The following is a 23,544-nucleotide window of genomic DNA, read 5'->3' on the forward strand; positions in this document are numbered from 1 at the left end:
ATGGGCGCACTAGATGTACATTTGAGCGTGAGTCAAAGGGTCTGACACGTGGGGCGAGTTAGTCGGCATAACTTCCCCTTGTCAGATTCCTCTGGTGATAAATTTTTTAAAGACAGAATATGATCTTTATTGCTTAAAGTGTAATCAGTACATTTGGTACACATTCTAAGAGGGGGTTCCTCCATGGATTCTAAACATAATGAACAAGGAGTTTCCTCTATGTCAGACATGTTTAAACAGACTAGCAATGAGACCAGCAAGCTTGGAAAACACTTTAAAGCAAGTTAACAAGCAAAAAATAAAAACGGTACTGTGCCTTTAAGAAAAATAAAAAAGGTCAGAATTTGAAAAACAGTGAAAAAAGCAGTAAATCAAACGAAATTTTTACAGTGTGTATAATAATCTAACAGAGCATTGCACCCACTTGCAAATGGATGATTAACCCCTTAGTTCAAAACACGGATCAAAAAACGATATAGACGTTTTTTAACAGTCACAACAAACTGCCACAGCTCTGCTGTGGCCCTACCTTCCCAAACAAACGACTTTGGAAAGCCTAAGAGCCCTTTAGAGATGTCCTATAGCATTCAGGGGACTCCATGAGGAAAGCTGGATGTCTCAGTCTGTAAAATTTACTGCGCAATAAAGCGCTTAATTAGGCCCCTCCCACTCATGTCTAAACAGTGGAAAGCCTAAGAAAACTGTTTCTAGGCAAATTTAAGACAGCCATGTGGAAAAGAACTAGGCCCCAATAAAGTTTTATCACCAAAACATATATAAAAACGTTTAAACACTTCCAGCAAACGTTTTATATAACAGGAATTAAAAATTTATAAGAGTATTACCTCTGACAGTAAGCATGATACCAGTCGCTATTAAATCACTGTATTCAGGCTTACCTTACATAAATCTGGTATCAGCAGCATTTTCTAGCATTTACATCTCTAGAAAAATTTTTTAACTGCACATACCTCATAGCAGGATAACCTGCACGTCATTCCCCAGCTGAAGTTACCTCTCTCTTCAGTTATGTGTGAGAACAGCAATGGATCTTAGTTACAACCTGATAAGATCATAGAGATCACAGGCAGATTCTTCTTCTATTTTTTATGCCTGGGACAAAAATAGTACAACTCCGGTACCATTTAAAATAACAAACTTTTGATTGAAGAAAAAAAAACAACTACGTTTCACCACTTCTCTCTTACTACTTCCATGCTTGTCGAGAGTTGCAAGAGAATGACTGGGTATGGCAGTTAGGGGAGGAGCTATATAGCAGCTCTGCTGTGGGTGATCCTCTTGCAACTTCCTGTTGGGAAGGAGAATATCCCCACAAGTAATGGATGATCCGTGGACTGGATACACCTTACAAGAGAAAAGAGATGAAGACTGAGGCTATCAGGATTAGGGCAGCTTAAATATATGGGAGGCGCAGTGAGAATTATGTCCTACAAGTCCCCATTGCTCTAAAGCCACCACTGCTCTACTGAAGAGACTGATATGGATTACGGCTACGCCCCAGAACAAAGCAGCACAATCTTGTACTACTTAAAAAATAATAAACTCTTGATTGAAGAATCTTTTACTAACACCTAACTTTACCACTTCCTTGCTCTAACGTAGGCAAAGAGAATGACTGGGTTGGGATAGAAGGAAGGTGATATTTAATAGCCTTGCTGTGGTGTTCTTTGCCACTTCCTGCTGGGCAGGAGTGATATTCCCAACAATAATTAATGATGATCCGTGGACTCATCGTGTCATTAGAAAGAAATATAAGCTAAATGCGTTCAAGTTAAATCAAAAGAACTGCTATGTTTGTGCTGGTATAGCAAGTTGAAAGTAAAATGTTAGCGTGCAAACGAAAGACGCACTAACATTTGGGGGTCAGATAATGTGAACTGAGTAACTCCCTTTCCCCATAGAATACTATGGGGTGTGCTACAAAAGACTTTTCTGTTTAACTCCTGCGCTATCCTGAAGCTGCACTAGGACAACTGCTCTAAAGCCGAATATGCTTTAAGAAATACTATATATATATATATATATATATATATATATATACACACACATATACACACACACATATATATATATATATATATGTGTGTATGTATACACACACACACACACACGTATGTATGTGTGTGCACATACATATTTTAATATATAACCACATAAATACACATGTATACATACACACACACACACATATATATATATATATATATATATATATATATATATATACACACACACATACATACACACACTGTTGAGCCCTTCCCAGTCAAACACCTTGATATATACCATATCCATTTAAGTAATATGTATACATATACAGTATATGAGTGTAATGCTTTAAATTTAATATGCTTTACATGTGTTTTGTGAAACTTTTCTTCTAGACGTATCACTTTACTTAAGGTCTCAACTAGTGCTGTTTTTTAGCAGTAATATGAGTAATATTAGTGATGTTTAGTGAGGTTGCAATATCGATTGAAAGTATAAGGCGTGCTAAAGGGATGTCAGCCGCGACATTCTCTGGTTATTCTTCTTTACCATAGACTTGTAATATCAAGTTGTGCAGTAATCATAGTGCAGTCCACTTGTACACTGGGCCTGTATGTCTTATACTGCTATATTACTGTATTATTTGCAAATATAATACAAATAAAAAAATTTAAAACAAACACTGTATTGTTGACAAACCTAAAAAAATCCTAGATAAAGATAAAAAAAAGCATTAGATTAGACCAGAAATAAATTAAAAACACTCAACTCTATTAGAGCTTTCTTGATTAATGATTCTTTATCTATAAATTCCCTGCACAGCAAGTTTCCTCCATGCTTTGCTTGCCCTAAAATGTATTTCAGAAAACATAGCATACTAACCCAACTCATTTTTATTATTTGTTTTGGTTCAAGATGCAGTCAACTGAAAAAACTGTTGAACTACGTTACCACCAATGCATTTCTCAAATTCTGTCTTAGTGGCTAAATGAATTCTGGGTGCTCCCATTCTATTCATTTATCTCACAGCTAATGAAATGAATACACAGTTACACAATAAGTTCTCACCTGAGACGGATTGTAGTTTGAATCTATAAAAGAAGGCGTTATGTTTCCAGCCACTATCCAGCCTACAAAAGAGGACAGCAGACCTCGGTCACAGTGATATCCTAAGGCATCCTGCAAGAGAATATTTTTTTCGGTATATTAGAGAAAGGCCATAAATCAGTAGTATCGCTCTTGATCAACTTCATAGGAAAGAAGTCAAAATGTAACTTTTTTTGGTACAGATAGTTTATGCAGCAATGCCGTTTACCTGGAGCTAGCTGGCTACACATATATCTTGTGTCATTGGCTCACCAGCTCTGTAGCCGATTTACTAGTTTAAGCCCTTGGCGGGGGTTAAACACTGTTAAATACAAACAACAGGGCAATAATTAAAGTGACATGAACCCCAATTTTTTTCTTTCATGATTTAGAAAGAGCATGTGATTTTAAACAACTTTCTAATGTACTTCTATTATCTTATTTGCTTCATTCTCTTGATATACTTTGCTTAAAAAAAATATATCTAGATATGCTCAGTAGCTGCTGATTGGTTGCAGCACATAGATGCCTTGTGTGATTGGCTGACCCATGTGCATTGCTATTTCTTCAACAAAGGATATCTAAAGAATGAAGCAAATTAGATAATAGAAGTAAATTGGAATGTTGTTTAAAAACATAATTTATGCTTACCTGATAAATTCCTTTCTTCTGTTGTGTGATCAGTCCACGGGTCATCATTACTTCTGGGATATAACTCCTCCCCAACAGGAAATGCAAGAGGATTCACCCAGCAGAGCTGCATATAGCTCCTCCCCTCTACGTCAGTCCCAGTCATTCGACCAAGAATCAACGAGAAAGGAGTAACCAAGGGTGAAGTGGTGACTGGAGTATAATTTAAAAGATATTTACCTGCCTTAAAAACAGGGCGGGCCGTGGACTGATCACACAACAGAAGAAAGGAATTTATCAGGTAAGCATAAATTATGTTTTCTTCTGTTATGTGTGATCAGTCCACGGGTCATCATTACTTCTGGGATACCAATACCAAAGCAAAAGTACACGGATGACGGGAGGGATAGGCAGGCTCATTATATAGAAGGAACCACTGCCTGAAGAACCTTTCTCCCAAAAATAGCCTCCGAAGAAGCAAAAGTGTCAAATTTGTAAAATTTGGAAAAAGTATGAAGCGAAGACCAAGTTGCAGCCTTGCAAATCTGTTCAACAGAGGCCTCATTCTTAAAGGCCCAAGTGGAAGCCACAGCTCTAGTGGAGTGAGCTGTAATTCTTTCAGGAGGCTGCTGACCAGCGGTCTCATAGGCTAAACGTATTATGCTACGAAGCCAAAAAGAGAGAGAGGTAGCAGAAGCTTTTTGACCGCTCCTCTGTCCAGAATAAACGACAAACAGGGAAGAAGTTTGGCGAAAATCTTTAGTTGCCTGCAAGTAGAACTTGAGGGCACGAACTACATCCAGATTGTGTAGAAGACGTTCCTTCTTTGAAGAAGGATTTGGACACAAGGATGGAACAACAATCTCTTGATTGATATTCCTGTTAGTGACCACCTTAGGTAAGAACCCAGGTTTAGTACGCAGAACTACCTTGTCTGAGTGAAAAATCAGATAAGGAGAATCACAATGTAAGGCTGATAACTCAGAGACTCTTCGAGCCGAGGAAATAGCCATTAAAAACAGAACTTTCCAAGATAACAATTTTATATCAATGGAATGAAGGGGTTCAAATGGAACACCCTGTAAAACGTTAAGAACTAAGTTTAAACTCCATGGCGGAGCAACAGCTTTAAACACAGGCTTGATCCTAGCTAAAGCCTGACAAAAAGCCTGGACGTCTGGATTTTCTGACAGACGCCTGTGTAACAAGATGGACAGAGCTGAAATCTGTCCCTTTAATGAACTAGCTGATAAACCCTTTTCTAATCCTTCTTGTAGAAAAGACAATATCCTAGAGATCCTAACCTTACTCCAGGAGTAATGTTTGGATTCGCACCAGTATAGGTATTTACGCCATATTTTATGGTAAATCTTTCTGGTAACAGGCTTCCTAGCCTGTATCAGGGTATCAATAACCGACTCAGAAAAACCACGTTTTGATAAAATCAAACGTTCAATTTCCAAGCAGTCAGCTTCAGAGAAGTTAGATTTTGATGTTTGAATGGACCCTGTATCAGAAGGTCCTGTCTTAGAGGTAGAGACCAAGGCGGACAGGATGACATGTCCACTAGATCTGCATACCAAGTCCTGCGTGGCCATGCAGGCGCTATTAGAATCACTGATGCTCTCTCCTGCTTGATTTTGGCAATCAATCGAGGAAGCAGCGGAAAGGGTGGAAACACATAAGCCATCCCGAAGTTCCAAGGTGCTGTCAAAGCATCTATCAGAACCGCTCCCGGATCCCTGGATCTGGACCCGTAGCGAGGAAGTTTGGCGTTCTGGCGAGACGCCATGAGATCTATCTCTGGTTTGCCCCAACGTCGAAGTATTTGGGCAAAGACCTCCGGATGAAGCTCCCACTCCCCCGGATGAAAAGTCTGGCGACTCAAGAAATCCGCCTCCCAGTTCTCCACTCCCGGGATGTGGATTGCTGACAGGTGGCAAGAGTGAGACTCTGCCCAGCGAATTATCTTTGATACTTCCACCATTGCTAGGGAGCTTCTTGTCCCTCCCTGATGGTTGATGTAAGCTACAGTCGTGATGTTGTCCGACTGAAACCTGATGAACCCCCGAGTTGTTAATTGGGGCCAAGCTAGAAGGGCATTGAGAACTGCCCTCAATTCCAGAATGTTTATTGGAAGGAGACTCTCCTCCTGATTCCATAGTCCCTGAGCCTTCAGAGAATTCCAGACAGCGCCCCAACCTAGTAGGCTGGCGTCTGTTGTTACAATTGTCCAGTCTGGCCTGCTGAATGGCATCCCCCTGGACAGGTGTGGCCGATGAAGCCACCATAGAAGAGAATTTCTGGTCTCTTGATTCAGATTCAGAGTAGGGGACAAATCTGAGTAATCCCCATTCCACTGACTTAGCATGCATAATTGCAGAGGTCTGAGGTGTAGGCGTGCAAAAGGTACTATGTCCATTGCCGCTACCATTAAGCCGATCACCTCCATGCATTGAGCTACTGACGGGTGTTGAATGGAATGAAGGACACGGCATGCATTTTGAAGCTTTGTTAACCTGTCCTCTGTCAGGTAAATCTTCATTTCTACAGAATCTATAAGAGTCCCCAAGAATGGAACTCTTGTGAGAGGAAAGAGAGAACTCTTCTTTTCGTTCACTTTCCATCCATGCGACCTTAGAAATGCCAGAACCAACTCTGTATGAGACTTGGCAGTTTGAAAGCTTGAAGCTTGTATTAGAATGTCGTCTAGGTATGGAGCTACCGAAATCCCTCGCGGTCTTAGTACCGCCAGAAGGGCACCCAGAACCTTTGTGAAGATTCTTGGAGCCGTAGCCAATCCGAATGGAAGAGCTACAAACTGGTAGTGCCTGTCTAAGAAGGCAAACCTTAGATACCGGTGATGATCTTTGTGGATCGGTATGTGAAGGTAAGCATCCTTTAAATCCACTGTGGTCATGTACTGACCCTCTTGGATCATGGGTAAGATTGTCCGAATAGTTTCCATTTTGAACGATGGAACTCTTAGGAATTTGTTTAGAATCTTTAAATCTAAGATTGGCCTGAAAGTTCCCTCTTTTTTGGGAACTACAAACAGGTTTGAGTAGAACCCTTGTCCTTGTTCCGACCGCGGAACCGGATGGATCACTCCCATTATTAACAGATCTTGTACGCAGCGTAGAAACGCTTCTTTCTTTATCTGGTTTGTTGACAACCTTGACAGATGAAATCTCCCTCTTGGGGGAGATAATTTGAAGTCTAGAAGGTATCCCTGAGATATGATCTCTAGTGCCCAGGGATCCTGAACATCTCTTGCCCAGGCCTGGGCGAAGAGAGAGAGTCTGCCCCCTACTAGATCCGGTCCCGGATCGGGGGCTCTCGGTTCATGCTGTCTTTGGGGCAGCAGCAGGTTTCCTGGCCTGCTTGCTCTTGTTCCAGGACTGGTTAGGCTTCCAGCCTTGCCTGTAACGAGCAACAGCTCCTTCCTGTTTTGGTGCAGTGGAGGTTGATGCTGCTCCTGTTTTAAAGTTCCGAAAGGGACGAAAATTAGACTGTCTAGCCTTAGCTTTGGCTTTGTCTTGAGGTAGGGCGTGGCCCTTACCTCCTGTAATGTCAGCGATAATCTCTTTCAAACCGGGCCCAAATAAAGACTGCCCCTTGAAAGGTATATTAAGTAATTTGGACTTAGAAGTAACATCAGCTGACCAGGATTTTAGCCACAGCGCCCTACGTGCCTGTATGGCGAATCCTGAGTTCTTAGCCGTAAGTTTGGTTAAATGTACTACGGCCTCCGAAATGAAGGAATTAGCTAGTTTAAGGACTCTAAGCCTGTCCGTAATGTCGTCTAGCGTAGATGAACTAAGGTTCTCTTCAAGCGACTCAATCCAAAATGCTGCCGCAGCCGTAATCGGCGCGATACATGCAAGGGGTTGTAATATAAAACCTTGTTGAACAAACATTTTCTTAAGGTAACCCTCTAATTTTTTATCCATTGGATCTGAGAAAGCACAGCTATCCTCCACCGGGATAGTGGTACGCTTAGCTAAAGTAGAAACTGCTCCCTCCACCTTGGGGACCGTTTGCCATAAGTCCCGAGTGGTGGCGTCTATTGGAAACATCTTTCTAAATATTGGAGGGGGTGAGAACGGCACACCGGGTCTATCCCACTCCTTAGTAACAATTTCAGTTAGTCTCTTAGGTATAGGAAAAACGTCAGTACTCGCCGGTACCGCAAAGTATTTATCCAACCTACACAGTTTCTCTGGTATTGCAACGGTGTTACAATCGTTGAGAGCTGCTAAGACCTCCCCTAGTAATACACGGAGGTTCTCCAATTTAAATTTAAAATTTGAAATATCTGAGTCCAATCTGTTTGGATCAGAACCGTCACCCACAGAATGAAGCTCTCCGTCCTCATGCTCTGCGAGCTGTGACGCAGTATCAGACATGGCCCTAGCATTGTCAGCGCACTCTGTTCTCACCCCAGAGTGATCACGCTTGCCTCTTAGTTCTGGTAATTTAGACAAAACTTCAGTCATAACAGTAGCCATATCTTGTAATGTAATCTGTAATGGCCGCCCAGATGTACTAGGCGCCAAAATATCACGCACCTCCCGGGCGGGAGATGCAGGTACTGCCGCGTGAGGCGAGTTAGTCGGCATAACTCTCCCCTCGCTGTTTGGTGAAATTTGTTCACATTGTACAGATTGACTTTTATTTAAAGTAGCATCAATACAGTTAGTACATAAATTTCTATTGGGCTCCACCTTGGCATTGGAACAAATGACACAGATATCTTCCTCTGAGTCAGACATGTTTAACACACTAGCAAAAAACTTACAACTTGGTTATAATCTTTTTTAGCAAAAAACGTACTGTGCCTCAAAGAGGTACTAACGAATAAATGACAGTTGAAATAGTGAACTGAAAAACAGTTATAGCATCAAACTTTAAAACAACAAAACTTTTAGCAAAGGTTTGTTCCCATTAGTAACATAACAATAATTAAATTTGACATAAAAAATACAAAGCAACGTTTTTATTCACAGTCACTATAAGAATTCTCACAGCTCTGCTGAGAGAATTTACCTCCCTTCAAAGAAGTTTGAAGACCCCTGAGATCTATCAGAGATGAACCGGATCATGCAGGAAAAATAAAAGTAACTGACTGGTATTTTTTGATGCGTAGCAAAGAGCGCCAAAAACGGCCCCTCCCTCTCCCACACAGCAGTGAAGAGAAACGAAACTGTCACAATTAAAGCAAAAAAACTGCCAAGTGGAAAATAATGCCCAAATATTTATTCACACAGTACCTCAGCAATGTAAACGATTCTACATTCCAGCAAAAACGTTTAACATGATAAATAGTTATTAAAAAGGATTAGTGACCTTTAACAGAGTAGTTCCGGTGAAATACCATCCCCAGAATACTGAAGTGTATACATACATGTCATTTTAACGGTATGGCAGGATTTTCTCATCAATTCCATTCAGAAAATAAAAACTGCTACATACCTCAATGCAGATTCATCTGCCCGCTGTCCCCTGATCTGAAGCCTTTACCTCCCTCAGATGGCCGAGAACAGCAATATGATCTTAACTACTCCGGTTAAAATCATAGTAAAAAAAAAACTCTGACAGATTCTTCCTCAAACTCTGCCAGAGAAGTAATAACACGCTCCGGTGCTATTTTAAAATAACAAACTTTTGATTGAAGTCATAAAAACTAAGTATAATCACCATAGTCCTCTCACACATCCTATCTAGTCGTTGGGTGCAAGAGAATGACTGGGACTGACGTAGAGGGGAGGAGCTATATGCAGCTCTGCTGGGTGAATCCTCTTGCATTTCCTGTTGGGGAGGAGTTATATCCCAGAAGTAATGATGACCCGTGGACTGATCACACATAACAGAAGAAAATGTATTCTCTACCTGAATCGTGAAAGAAAAAGTTTGGGTTTAGTGTCCCTTTAATTTATAGTGTCATGAATCTCAATTCTTGTTTAGTTTTATTGTCTCAACTGCTGCAGAATTAACTCGACGTTCTAATGTTGAAAATGTTCTATTTTGTGGATTCATTTTATTTTTAAACCTTTTTTTCACCTATGCGTTTAACCAAATTCCCTAACCCAGCAAACATTATACAACTTTTCTGAATTGCAAGATGTCATTGCATAATATGATGCAAATACAAACATTATTAAATACACTCTCATCTTAATAAGAGGTTATAACTTAGCAGAGATACTTGTGCCTCTCTAGCATAACACAGTGCATGACAATCAGAAACGGGACAGCAGCTAAACTGCATGTTTTCTGCTAATTCATCCATGGAAAACTTTCTATTACGATTTCACTTGCTGCAATATCTATTACAAGGCACAGCATTTCACTTGCTCTTCCATGCTCCTTTATGGATGCACTTATATAATAATCTGATAGCCCATTGGATAATACAGATCACGTGACCGTTAGATGCGGAAGACCAAATACGACCTACTGAATACTCAGGACAACAGAGACGTAAAACCGCAAAACCACATGAAGAGCTAGATTGCAAGGGAGTTCTTTAAAGTCCTCGGGAGAGAGATATGTGCGGACCTGTTTTGTAGTAGCGTGTCATTTTTCTGCAAACAAACTTGGCACTAGAGCGTTTTTGGACTTTGGAGCATTTGACATTTATTATTGTATCCTGCAGTTCACCTGTATTCTGGATCTTTTTTGAGTTACTTTTTTAGATTTTATCTAAGGATTTTATCATTTGTTTTGTTTAGTAACCACCGGTAATATTGTGAGTAATAAATTATCCTGATATTTAAGATTTGATTTTATTATATTTTATTGGTGTTTTCTGATGCCTAGATTTTAAACGCAAGCATTTGTGTGTGTGTTGTGATTGAAATTAATCCAAATATATCAGAGGGCTTTTCGATTTGGTGCTTGCGGGTATCCTGGCAGTCGTAGATTATATTAGTTTTGATTTGATGCACTTTTATAATCACATTGCTAACATTGTTTGAATCTTAATACACAGACGTAAAATAAACACTGTAGAAGCATACCATGCTTTGGTCATCCAATCAGAAGCCGTATTCCCCAGCCTATAACAGCTTTACCTTGTGCTGTTGATAAAGCAGTTTATGCACACAATCCTCCTGCATGTATCGAAACGCCACTTTACACAACTGGTCCATAAGGTGAAGGGCCCCTTTATCTCTGTGCCAGAGTTGCTGGCTAATGAGGACTTGAGTCCAAAACTCCAACACTGCTGAAGGGCCCACCCCATTGGGTTTAGTACTTTCAAAAATATGACCCTGTAGAAAAACAAAGCACCATGAGTATCAGACAAGATCAAGCCCACCAGCTCACTTGACATCACATCGTTAAAATAATAACGTTAATTATAAGACTCCCCAAAATCATATGAAATAATTGCAGAAATTTCAAAATTGTAAAAAAAGCTATGTAAAAAAAATGCATTAAATCCTTCAAAGCCGTCATCATTACTAAATTGTCAGCATTTTACTTCTGCAAGAATCCTAGAAGATATCTGTTTCTTATATTTTTTAGCAACTCAGACAGCGTAATTAAAAGGGATATGAAACCCTTTTTTTTTTGGTATCTTTATTTGAAAAAGCAGGAATGTAAGCTTAGGAGCCAGCCCATTTTTGATTCAACACCCTGGGTAGCGCTTGCTGATCGGTGGCTACATTTAGACACCAATCAAGCAAGGGCTTCCCAGGTGCTGAACCAAAACTGGGCCAGCTCCTAAGCTTACATTCCTGCTTTTTCAAATAAACATACCAAGAGAACAAAGAAAAATTGATAATAGGAGTAAATTAGAAAGTTGCTTAAAATTGCATGCTCTATCTGAATCATAAAAGTTTAATTTTGACTAAACTATCCTTTTAATTCAAGTAACAACGATTCTAAGAAAACGATTCTAAGAAAAAGCCGAAAACCACACAGATTGAATTTGAATTTTTACATGAAAAACTTTAGGAATGCTATTTTTTCAAATAGGACACCAATTGCCAGTAGGTTTATTTTGTTGACATTTCAATCTCTACCTAAGAAGCTACCCACGTCTTCCTCACCTCCCAGTCCCATAAGGTCTCTGAGAAACATTGAGAGCTATGTACCTAGTTCTGCAATCAAGAACTGATTAATTAACACATTATGAACAATTCCTCACCAGTATCAAGTTTGTTAGAAGTTTGACATTCTCTCCATAATTGATTCCAGTCAAGTGCTGAGTAACTTTGTGTGTCATCTGCAATGTTATTCCCTGAGGAACACCATTGTCCAGCTGAAGGAAAAGCTGAATATGGGACAAGAACCTGCAAAACAGAAGCAGGTTAAACCATCTAGTAAGGCTTTTTTTCAGTAATATCAAAAATAAGACGGGCCGTTTCTTTTTATAGATATAATGGCACTCATTCTATTACATTGGACACTTAGATCCTTAGGTTGGTTGCTGCAGATAGATCACTAGGATTAATCGTATGCAGTGGTGCATAACAATATATAACAGGTCTTTTCTGATTTACAGGTCTTACGAGTGAGTGTGAGATCATCTAAAGATCACTTCTTCTGCTTCCTTTAAACACACTGGGCCAGAATCAAGTAGGCTCTATGGGGCACATAGATATACGTTCAAAACTCATAGGTGTTGTTTCAATGAAAGTCATATTTAGCGCTGCGGAATCTGTTGGCGCTCTACAAATAACCGATAATAATAATAATAATAATAATAATAATATAGAAAGGGGACAAATATTGTGCTCCCATCAAATTCTGAGCTGCACACTGCATAGATAAAAGCTCTCCTCCTGAAGTGCAGGTGGTGTTATTTTTATTGTGACTTATGAATATAGCGGCTCATTTGAACTACTTGTATAAAAAAAAAGTGAGATGCCTAAGCTGTTAAAGGGACAGTCAAGTCCAAAAAAAACTCATATTTCAAATAGGGCATGTCATTTTAAACAACTGTCCAATTTACTTGTATCACCAATTTTGCTTTGTTCTCTTGATATTCTTAGTTGAAAGCTAAACCTAGGAAGGCTCATATGCTAATTTCTAAGCCCTTGAAGACCGCCTCTTATCACATGCTTTTTTATTTGCTTTTCACAACAGGGGAGAGCTATTTCATGTAAACCATATAGATAACATTGTGATCACGCCCGTGGATTCTGGCAGACGCTGCACTAATTGGCTAAAATGAACGTCAATAGATAATAAATCAAATGTCATGTGATCAGGGGGCTGTCAGAAGATGCTTAGATACAAGGTAATCACAGAGCTAAAAAGTATATTAATATAACAATGTTGGTTATGCAAAACTGGGGAATGGGTAATAAAGGGATTATCTATCTTTTAAAACAACAACAAATTATAGTGTTGACTGTCCCTTTAATTTGTGCTTTGGCTGTACGGTCATAGTCTGCCATATTAAGAGCTTATGAACTACAAAATAAAAACACAATTAACACTTACTGTTCATTCTTCAGAAGGTAAAACTGGCAAGAATAGAACATAGGCAAAACTTTATCCAAAATGTGAACAGCAGCTCGAAGATGCCTTGCCTGGACCAGGTCCCCAAGTAAAACCACACCTTCAGCACAGAATTTATCTACACTGTGACAAGATAAGAAAATACTGGTGTAAAATAAATACACTTCTATATTACACAATGGAAACTACTTATCAAATTCAAAATGTAGATAATTTAAAAAGGGAAATACAGATTATAAAGACTACAAATATTAAGATTTTACAGATTTTACAGATTTTACATCTTTCCTCCTACTGAGGAGGTGAACTCCAAACACAAAAACTATTTATGTGTTATATCCTTTTCTATATAAGTGCTTACACATATTAGTTCACTGACAGTTAAAGGGACATGCAAGTCTAAATTAATCTTTAAGATAAGATAAATAATAAAATAAGATAGAGTAAGCTCAGAAACAAAATTTATGCTTACCTGATAATTTTTTTTCTTTCCGGGTATTGAGAGTCCACAACGTCATTCCAATTACTAGTGGGATATTCAACTCCTGGCCAGCAGGAGGAGGCAAAGAGCAACACAGCAAAGTTGTTAAATGTTAACTTCCCTTACCGATAATCCCCAGTCATTCAGCCGAAGGAAAATGGAAACAGAAGAAAACACAAAAAGGTATAGAGGTGCCTGAGGTTTACTCAAAAAAACTGCCAAATTATAATTTAAAAAGGAGGGCAGGGTCGTGGGCTCTCCATGCCCGGAAAGAAAGAAATGTATCAAGTAAGCATAAATTTTGTTTTCTTTCCTATGGCATGGAGAGTCCACAACATCATTCCAATTACTAGTGGGAACCAATACCCAAGCTAGAGGACAGAGAAAGAAAAGGGAGGGAGAACAAGGCAGGAGGACCTAAACAGAAAGCACCACCGCTTGAAGAACCTTTCTCCCAAAGGAGGCCTCAACCAAGACAAAAGTATAAAATGAGTAGAATTTGGAAAAAGTATGCAGAGGACCATGTTGCCACCTTGCAAATCTGTTCCACAGAAGCTTCATTTTTGAAAGCCCAAGATGAAGAGATAGCCCTAGTGGAATGAGCCGTAATTCTCTTAGGAGGCTGCTGTCCAGCTGTCTCATAAGCAAAACGAATCATACTTCTTAACCAGAGGGAAAGGGTAGGAGAAGTGGCCTTCTGACCCTTACGCTTCCCAGAGAAAACAACAAACAAGGGAAGAAGATTGCCGAAAATCTTTAGTAGCTTGTAGGTAAAATATTAGAGCACGCACAACATCAAGTTATGCAAAAGACGTTCCCTATGAGAAGGAGGATTAGGACAAAAGAAGGAACAACAATTTCCTGATTAATGTTTCGATCCGACACCACCTTAGCGAGAAAAACCCAATTTAGTACGAAGGACCGCCTTATCTACATAAAAAAAAAAAAGATACGGGGAATCACACTGCAGAGCTGAAAGCTCAGAAACTCTGCAAGCAGAAGAAAAAGCGAGGAGAAACAAAACCTTCCAAGATAACATTTTTATATCAATAACATGCATTGGCTCAAACAGAGCCTGCTGCAAAAACTTTAAGAACTAGGTTAAGGCTCAAAAGAGGAGCAACAGGTTTAAACACAGGCCTGATTCTGACCAGGGCGTGAACAAAACCATGAACATCTGGTAAATCTGCCAGACGATTGAGAAAAAGAATAGACAGTGTAGAAATCTGACCCTTCAGAGTACTGACTGACAAACCTTTCTCCAGACCATCCTGAAGAAAGGATAAAATCCGGGGAATCCTCACCTGGCTCCAGGAGAAACCCTTAGATTCGAACCGATAAAGGTATTTACGCCATACCTTATGGTAAATCCTGTGAGTAACAGGCTTACGAGCCTGGAGCATGACCCGCTGGAAAAAAAACATGCCTAGACAAAACTAGATGTTCAATCTCCAAGCAGACAGCTTCAGAGAATCCAAATTTGGATGGAGGAATGGACCCTGAATTAGAAGGTCCTTCCTCAGAGGTAACCTCCAAGGTGGAAGAGATGACATCCTCAACAGATCTGCAAACCAGATTCTGCGAGGCCATTCAGGAGCTATTAAAATCACAGAAGCTCTCCCCTGTTTGATACGAGCAATGACTCGTGGAAGGAGAGCAAACGGAGGAAACAGGAATACTAGATTGAAAATCCAAGGAACCACCAGTGCGATTATCAGAGCAGTTTGAGGATCTCTTGACCTTGAACCGTACCTTGGAAACTTGGTGTTTTGACTAGACACCAATGAATCCAACTCCGGAAACCTCCACTTGAGGGTTATCCTTAAGAACACCTCTGGATGGAGCGCCCACTCCCCGGTTTGAAAAGCCTGTCCTCATAAAATCCACCTCCCAGATGTCCACCCCCGTAATGTGGATTGCAGATAGGAGACAATAATGAGATTCCGCCTACCGCAGAATGCGAGTCACCTCCTTCATTGCTGAGGAACTCCGGGTTCCTTCCTGGTGGTTAATGTAAGCCACCGAGGTGATGTCCAACTAGAAATTGAGAAACCGGACAAACGATAATTAAGGCCAAGCTGTCAAGGCATTGAAGATTGCTCTCAACTCTTTATGGGAAGAGAACATTCTTCCCTAGTCCACAGGCCCTGAGCTGTTAATGATGGAAAGATTCTGGGAGCCGTAGCAAGACCAGAAGGAAGGGCAACAAACTGGAAATGCTTGTCCAACCCTGGAATTCTAATTCTATAGCCCAAGTATATGAGACATTATGTAACCCAGTCTGCCGGAAAAAAAGGAAACCCTGCCCCCCTCTGATCCAAAACTGGATCGGGGCTGGACCCTCCATGCTGGTTTTAAATCAGTGAAAGGTTTCTTGGCTAGCTTCCCCTTATTCCAAGGCTGACTGGACCTCCAAGAGTACTTGGATTGTTTCATGCTGGCATCCCAGATGAAGGATTAGCCAGCTCTACAGCCCAGATACCATCCTGGATCTCCTCTTTTGCAGTCTCCAACATACTGAACAAATGTGCATTCAGTTATGTCCCTTAATAAAGGAAACGCAAGTCAAATACCTCCTGTGGATACTCCTTCAAACGAACACCGGTACAATTTGCAGCTCCTAAGCAGTGCAGGTGCAGCAGTACTAAAAGGGGAATGATGCAATAGCACTGAGAACGGCTTAAATATAAAAAAAAACTAGATTGTGTTCCCTTCACTTTAGGGAAATAAGGGGATAGGGCTAAGAGATCAGGAAGATTAATCCCCGGAGTACTCTCCACGGAAATATCATACCCCTCAGGAGGACGCTGCATCTATCACAATAAAGGGCAGCGCTAAAATAAGCAGCACTCACAAACACTGAGAACAGTTTATACTGTACAAGTGGCTAAGTAACATCAGATTACAAATTTGAGCAAACACAAAGACTTCCTAAACACATTGAAGGCTAAGGGGTACTTTGAGAGGAAGGATGTGTACAACACAGTGAGAAGAAAAAAAACATTCCCACAGTTGCAATAGAGAAAACCTGTCCATACAACGGTCTGCCTCGTAACTGCGCAACAAAACAAACTAACAGAGTTTCTTGCTGGGCAGTTACCTAACACACATCCCCAGAAAAATCTGAGCCCTTATAGAAAAGAAGCACCTTAAAAATTCAAAATAACGGAATATACAGGGATAAAAGGAGGAAGGAAAGAAGTCACCATGACCCTTAGTCCCCACACACCATAAGTCCTGGGCTTGACTGTAAAATAGCCCACTAATGGAGCGGCAAAATCCCTGTCCTTGGCGGAAGGCCAGAAAGCTACAAGCAACATTATATCCAAAAAAATGGATAAATATAAGAAATATACAAAACCAAACCCCTTTAGGTCATAGTCCTGTTATATTGTCTTTCAAATAAATATATAAGAAAGGACTTACCCTCCAGGGAAACTTCTGATGGCCTCACTTGACCGCAAACAGGGACCTGTAGACAGAGAAAGAACAGAGTAACCAACTCTGGCTTTCAATAAAGGGGTAGCAATAAAGTTAGAAATAAAGCAAAGGCAACCTCGCAACTTTCTAACTGCTAAGAACCACCATTACTCTTACTAAAGAGATTGACATGGACACAGCATAACCCCAATCCTTGCTTGCAGGGAAAAGTACCCATAAAAGGATTACATATCTTTAGACACCAACTTCGCACATCCTCCATTGACAAAGGCAAAGAGAATGACTGGGGATTATGGGTAAGGGAAGTTATACTTAACAGCTTTGCTGGGGTGCTATTTGCCTCATCCTACTGGCCAGGAGTTGAATATCCCACTAGTAATTGGAATGACGTCGTGGACTCTCCATGCCATAGGAAAGAAAGCAGCAATGCACTACTGGGAGCTAGCTGGTGATTGGTGGCTACACACATATCTATTGTGATTGGCTCACCAGATATGCTCAGCTAGCTCCCAGCTGTTCTGGAGCTGACTTTAAATGTGTACTTTACCCCTGCAAATAGGTTAAACACATAATTTTATGCAATAGTCAAAATATTAAAATACTTTGACAAAATGAGAGCATTTTCTTTTTTTACACTTTTACTTTCATTTAAGATTCTACTGTTACATCACTATTTAAAAGCATAATGATTGGTTAAACACAATAATTTACCTGTGTCCTACAGTTGCAGCTGCTAGAGCGATGTAGCATCCAATAGGGACCCCTGACTTGACAGCTTTAAGTACAGGATGAAGTACGGACACCTCTGTCAGATCAGGCACTTTGTCACAGAGTTCTTCACGGCGGTCCTTTCTGTGCAATTTAAGCCTTAGTACTAAATCCCAAGCCCACTGATTAAATGCAGCCTCTGGTGTTTGCCCAGTTCTCACAATACTAGCCAGGTATGACACCTACAGCATAAAATAAATAAATACATACACATAAAATGTACAGTAGTGCAGGCTACTCCAGATGTAAACTAGATTCTTGTAACCCGATTTCTCTAATTATACCTTGCTTATTTAAGGCGGGTACACTAATAAAATTATTTTATATATGAACAATTTGGTTTTTGTTTAATTTTGGGAATAAACAATTATTTAAAATGTGACAAGGAGGCAGTTAGGAACAAAAACATTAACGCACAAATTGATATTACAAGTCCATGGTAAAATAGATTTACCAGGGAAGGTTTAGCGCAGCAAACATTGCTTTAGTGCACACTGCACTTTCAATGCATATAGTAACCATGCTAATTATACGCTGAAAGTTATGGGTTGTGCTCAACTGAAAGCCTAAATAGCGCTAAAAGAATTAGACCTAAAGTGAGCCTCCTGACCACTAGGATTAGGCAAAAGACACCCCACACACCAGAGCATACATGTAGCCAAGTAGATAAGGAAAAAGGAAAAGCGGGAAAGTACAAAACAAGAACTTCCACCATCGGAACAAACAAAAAGGGCAGAGCTTGTGGACCATAATTAAAAAAACATAATTTATGCTTACCTGATAAATTTATTTCTCTTGTAGTGTGTTCAGTCCACGGGTCATCCATTACTTATGGGATATATTCTCCTTCCCAACAGGAAGTTGCAAGAGGATCACCCAAGCAGAGCTGCTATATAGCTCCTCCCCTCACATGTCATATCCAGTCATTCGACCGAAACAAGACGAGAAAGGAGAAACTATAGGGTGCAGTGGTGACTGGAGGTATAATTTAAAATTTAGAACCTGCCTCAAAAAGACAGGGCGGGCCGTGGACTGAACACACTACAAGAGAAATAAATTTATCAGGTAAGCATAAATTATGTTTTCTCTTGTTAAGTGTGTTCAGTCCACGGGTCATCCATTACTTATGGTATACCAATAACAAAGCTAAAGTACACGGATGATGGGAGGGACAAGGCAGGAACATTAAACAGAAGGAACCACTGCCTGTAGAACCTTTCTCCCAAAAACAGCCTCCGAAGAAGCAAAAGTGTCAAATTTGTAAAATTTGGAAAAAGTATGAAGTGAAGACCAAGTTGCAGCCTTGCAAATCTGTTCAACAGAGGCCTCATTCTTAAAGGCCCAGGTGGAAGCCACAGCTCTAGTGGAATGAGCTGTAATTCTTTCAGGAGGCTGCTGTCCAGCAGTCTCATAGGCTAAGCGTATTATGCTACGAAGCCAAAAAGAGAGAGAGGTAGCCGAAGCCTTTTGACCTCTCCTCTGTCCAGAGTAAACGACAAACAGAGAAGAAGTTTGCCGAAAATCTTTAGTTGCCTGTAAGTAGAACTTCAGGGCACGGACCACGTCTAGATTATGCAAAAGACGTTCCTTCTTTGAAGAAGGATTAGGACATAACGATGGAACAACAATCTCTTGATTGATATTCCTGTTAGAAACAACCTTAGGTAAAAACCCAAGTTTAGTGCGCAGGACTACATTGTCTGAATGAAAGATCAGATAAGGAGAATCACAATGTAAGGCAGATAACTCAGAGACTCTTCGAGCCGAGGAAATAGCCATCAAAAACAGAACTTTCCAAGATAAAAGCTTAATATCAATGGAATGAAGGGGTTCAAACGGAACACCCTGAAGAACTTTAAGAACCAAGTTTAAGCTCCACGGAGGAGCAACAGTTTTAAACACAGGCTTAATCCTAGCCAAAGCCTGACAAAAAGCCTGGACGTCTGGATTCTCTGCCAGACGCTTGTGTAAAAGAATAGACAGAGCAGAAATCTGTCCCTTTAGCGAACTAGCGGATAAGCCCTTTTCTAAACCCTCTTGTAGAAAAGACAATATCCTAGGAATCCTAACCTTACTCCATGAGTAATTCTTGGATTCACACCAATATAAATATTTACGCCATATCTTGTGGTAAATTTTTCTGGTAACAGGTTTCCGAGCCTGTATTAATGTATCAATAACCGAATCCGAAAACCCACGCTTTGATAGAATCAAGCGTTCAATTTCCAAGCAGTCAGCCTCAGAGAAATTAGGTTTGGATGGTTGAAAGGACCCTGGATTAGAAGGTCCTGCCTCAGGGGTAGAGACCATGGTGGACAGGACGACATGTCCACTAGGTCTGCATACCAGGTCCTGCGTGGCCATGCAGGCGCTATCAGAATCACAGATGCTCTCTCCTGTTTGATCCTGGCAATCAGTCGAGGTAGCAACGGAAAAGGTGGAAACACATAAGCTATGTTGAAAATCCAAGGGGCTGCTAGTGCATCTACCAGCACCGCACCCGGGTCCCTGGACCTGGATCCGTAACAAGGAAGCTTGGCGTTCTGGCGAGATGCCATGAGATCCAGATCCGGTTTGCCCCAACGACGAATCAGTTGAGCAAATACCTCCGGGTGAAGTTCCCACTCCCCCGGATGAAAGGTCTGTCGACTCAGAAAATCCGCCTCCCAGTTCTCCACGCCTGGGATGTAGATCGCTGACAGGTGGCAAGAGTGAGACTCTGCCCAGCGAATTATCTTTGAGACTTCCAACATCGCTAGGGAACTCCTGGTTCCCCCTTGATGATTGATGTAAGCCACAGTCGTGATGTTGTCCGACTGAAATCTGATGAACCTCAGTGTTGCTAACTGAGGCCAAGTTAGAAGAGCATTGAATATTGCTCTTAATTCTAGAATGTTTATCGGGAGGAGTCTCTCCTCCTGAGTCCACGATCCCTGAGCCTTCAGGGAGTTCCAGACTGCTCCCCAGCCTAGTAGGCTGGCATCTGTTGTTACAATCGTCCAATCTGGTCTGCGAAAAGTCATTCCTTTGGACAGATGAACCCGTGACAACCACCAGAGAAGAGAATCTCTGGTCTCCTGGTCCAGATTTAGCAAAGGGGACAGATCTGAGTAATCCCCGTTCCATTGACTTAGCATGCATAGTTGCAGAGGTCTGAGATGTAGGCGCGCAAATGGCACTATGTCCATTGCCGCGACCATTAAGCCGATTACTTCCATGCACTGAGCTACTGATGGGCTTGGAATGGAGTGAAGGACACGGCAAGCATTGAGAATCTTTGATAACCTGGACTCCGTCAGGTAAATCTTCATCTCTACAGAATCTATAAGAGTCCCTAGAAAAGGGACCCTTGTGAGTGGTAACAGAGAACTCTTCTCCACGTTCACTTTCCACCCATGCGACCTCAGAAATGCTAGAACTATCTCTGTATGAGACTTTGCATTTTGAAAACTTGACGCTTGTATCAGAATGTCGTCTAGGTACGGAGCCACCGCTATGCCTCGTGGTCTTAGTACCGCCAGAAGTGAGCCCAGAACCTTTGTAAAAATTCTCGGGGCCGTAGCTAACCCGAAGGGAAGAGCTACAAACTGGTAATGCCTGTCTAGAAAGGCAAACCTTAGGTACTGATAATGATCTTTGTGAATCGGTATGTGAAGGTAGGCATCCTTTAAGTCCACTGTGGTCATATATTGACCCTCTTGGATCATGGGTAGGATGGTCCGAATGGTTTCCATCTTGAACAACGGAACCCTTAGGAATTTGTTTAAGATTTTTAAGTCTAAGATTGGTCTGAAAGTTCCCTCTTTCTTGGGCACCACAAACAGATTTGAATAAAACTGGGTGGATCACTCCCATCACTAAGAGGTCTTGTACACATTGTAGAAATGCCTCTTTCTTTACTAGGTTTGTTGATAACCTTGACAGATGAAACCTCCCTTGTGGAGGAGAAGTTTTGAAATCCAGAAGGTATCCCTGAGATATAATCTCCAACGTCCAGGGATCCTGTACATCTCTTGCCCAAGCCTGGGCGAAGAGAGAAAGTCTGCCCCCCACTAGATCCGTCTCCGGAGAGGGGGCCCTGTCTTCATGCTGTCTTAGGGGCGGAAGTAGGCTTTCTGGCCTGCTTGCCCTTGTTCCATGACTGGTTGCCTTTCCAACCCTGTCTGTAACGAGCAGTAGCTCCTTCCTGTTTTGGAGCGGAGGAAGTTGATGCTGCTCCTGCCTTGAAATTACGAAAGGCACGAAAATTAGACTGTTTGGCCTTTGATTTGGCCCTGTCCTGAGGAAGGGTGTGGCCCTTACCTCCAGTAATGTCAGCAATAATTTCCTTCAAGCCGGGCCCGAATAAGGTCTGCCCTTTGAAAGGAATGTTTAGTAGTTTAGACTTAGAAGTTACATCTGCTGACCAGGATTTAAGCCATAGCGCTCTGCGTGCCTGTATGGCGAATCCGGAATTCTTAGCCGTAAGTTTGGTTAAATGCACTACGGCATCCGAAACAAACGCATTAGCCAGCTTAAGGGTTCTAATCTTGCTCAAAGATTCATCCAATGGTGCTGTGCGAATCGCCTCTTCCAGAGACTCAAACCAGAATGCCGCTGCAGCAGTGAACGACGCAATGCATGCAAGAGGCTGTAATATAAAACCTTGTTGAACAAACATTTTCTTAAGGTAACCCTCTAATTTTTTATCCATTGGATCTGAGAAAGCACAGCTATCCTCCACCGGGATAGTGGTACGCTTGGCTAAAGTAGAAACTGCTCCCTCCACCTTAGGGACCGTCTGCCATAAGTCTCGTGTGGTGGCGTCTATAGGGAACATTTTTCTAAATATCGGAGGAGGGGAAAAAGGCACACCGGGTCTATCCCACTCCTTGCTAATAATCTCTGTAAGCCTCTTTGGTATAGGAAAAACGTCAGTACACACCGGTACCGCATAGTATTTATCCAGCCTACATAATTTCTCTGGGATTGCCACCGTGTCACAATCATTCAGAGCCGCTAACACCTCCCCTAGCAACACGCGGAGGTTCTCAAGCTTAAATTTAAAATTAGAAATTTCTGAATCCGGTCTCCCCGAATCAGAACCGTCACCCACAGAATGAAGCTCTCCGTCCTCATGTTCTGCAAATTGTGACGCAGTATCAGACATGGCTCTCGTGTCATCGGCGCGCTCTGTCCTTAACCCAGAGCTGTCCCTCTTAACTCGGGCATATTGTATAATACTTCTTTCATAACATAAGCCATATCATGTAAAGTGATTTGTAAGGGCCTTGATGTACTTGGCGCCTCAATCTTACGCACCTCCCGAGCGGGAGACGAAGGTACTGACACGTGAGGAGAGTTAGACGGCATAACTTCCCCCTCATTGTCTGGTGATAGTTTCTTTATCGGTACAGATTGACTTTTATTCAAAGTAATATCAATACAATTGGTACATATATTTCTATTGGGCTCCACATCGGCTTTTAAACATAATGAACAAGCAGATTCCTCTGTATCAGACATGTTTAAACAGACTAGCAATGAAGCTAGCAAGCTTGGAAATTACTTCGATAAGTTTACAAGCAATATAAAAAACGCTGCAGCTCTTTTTTTAAAAAACACAATTGAATAACAAAGAACTAGTTCAGTTATAGTCAACAATTCTTTAAATG

General features: G+C 41.1%; 1 protein-coding gene across 1 annotated transcript in view; it reads right to left on the reverse strand.

Annotated features, from left to right (window-relative positions):
- EPG5 (ectopic P-granules 5 autophagy tethering factor) overlaps positions 1-23,544 on the reverse strand; it is a 404,912-nt gene that overhangs the window by 245,612 nt on the left and 135,756 nt on the right. Inside the window, 5 exon segments of the mRNA XM_053701063.1 lie at positions 3,079-3,189; positions 10,803-11,000; positions 11,882-12,026; positions 13,183-13,323; positions 17,834-18,072. Coding sequence (XP_053557038.1) covers positions 3,079-3,189; positions 10,803-11,000; positions 11,882-12,026; positions 13,183-13,323; positions 17,834-18,072 — 834 coding nt within the window.

This window comes from Bombina bombina, chromosome 2, assembly GCF_027579735.1.
Source record: "Bombina bombina isolate aBomBom1 chromosome 2, aBomBom1.pri, whole genome shotgun sequence".
Classification (NCBI taxonomy): domain Eukaryota; kingdom Metazoa; phylum Chordata; class Amphibia; order Anura; family Bombinatoridae; genus Bombina; species Bombina bombina.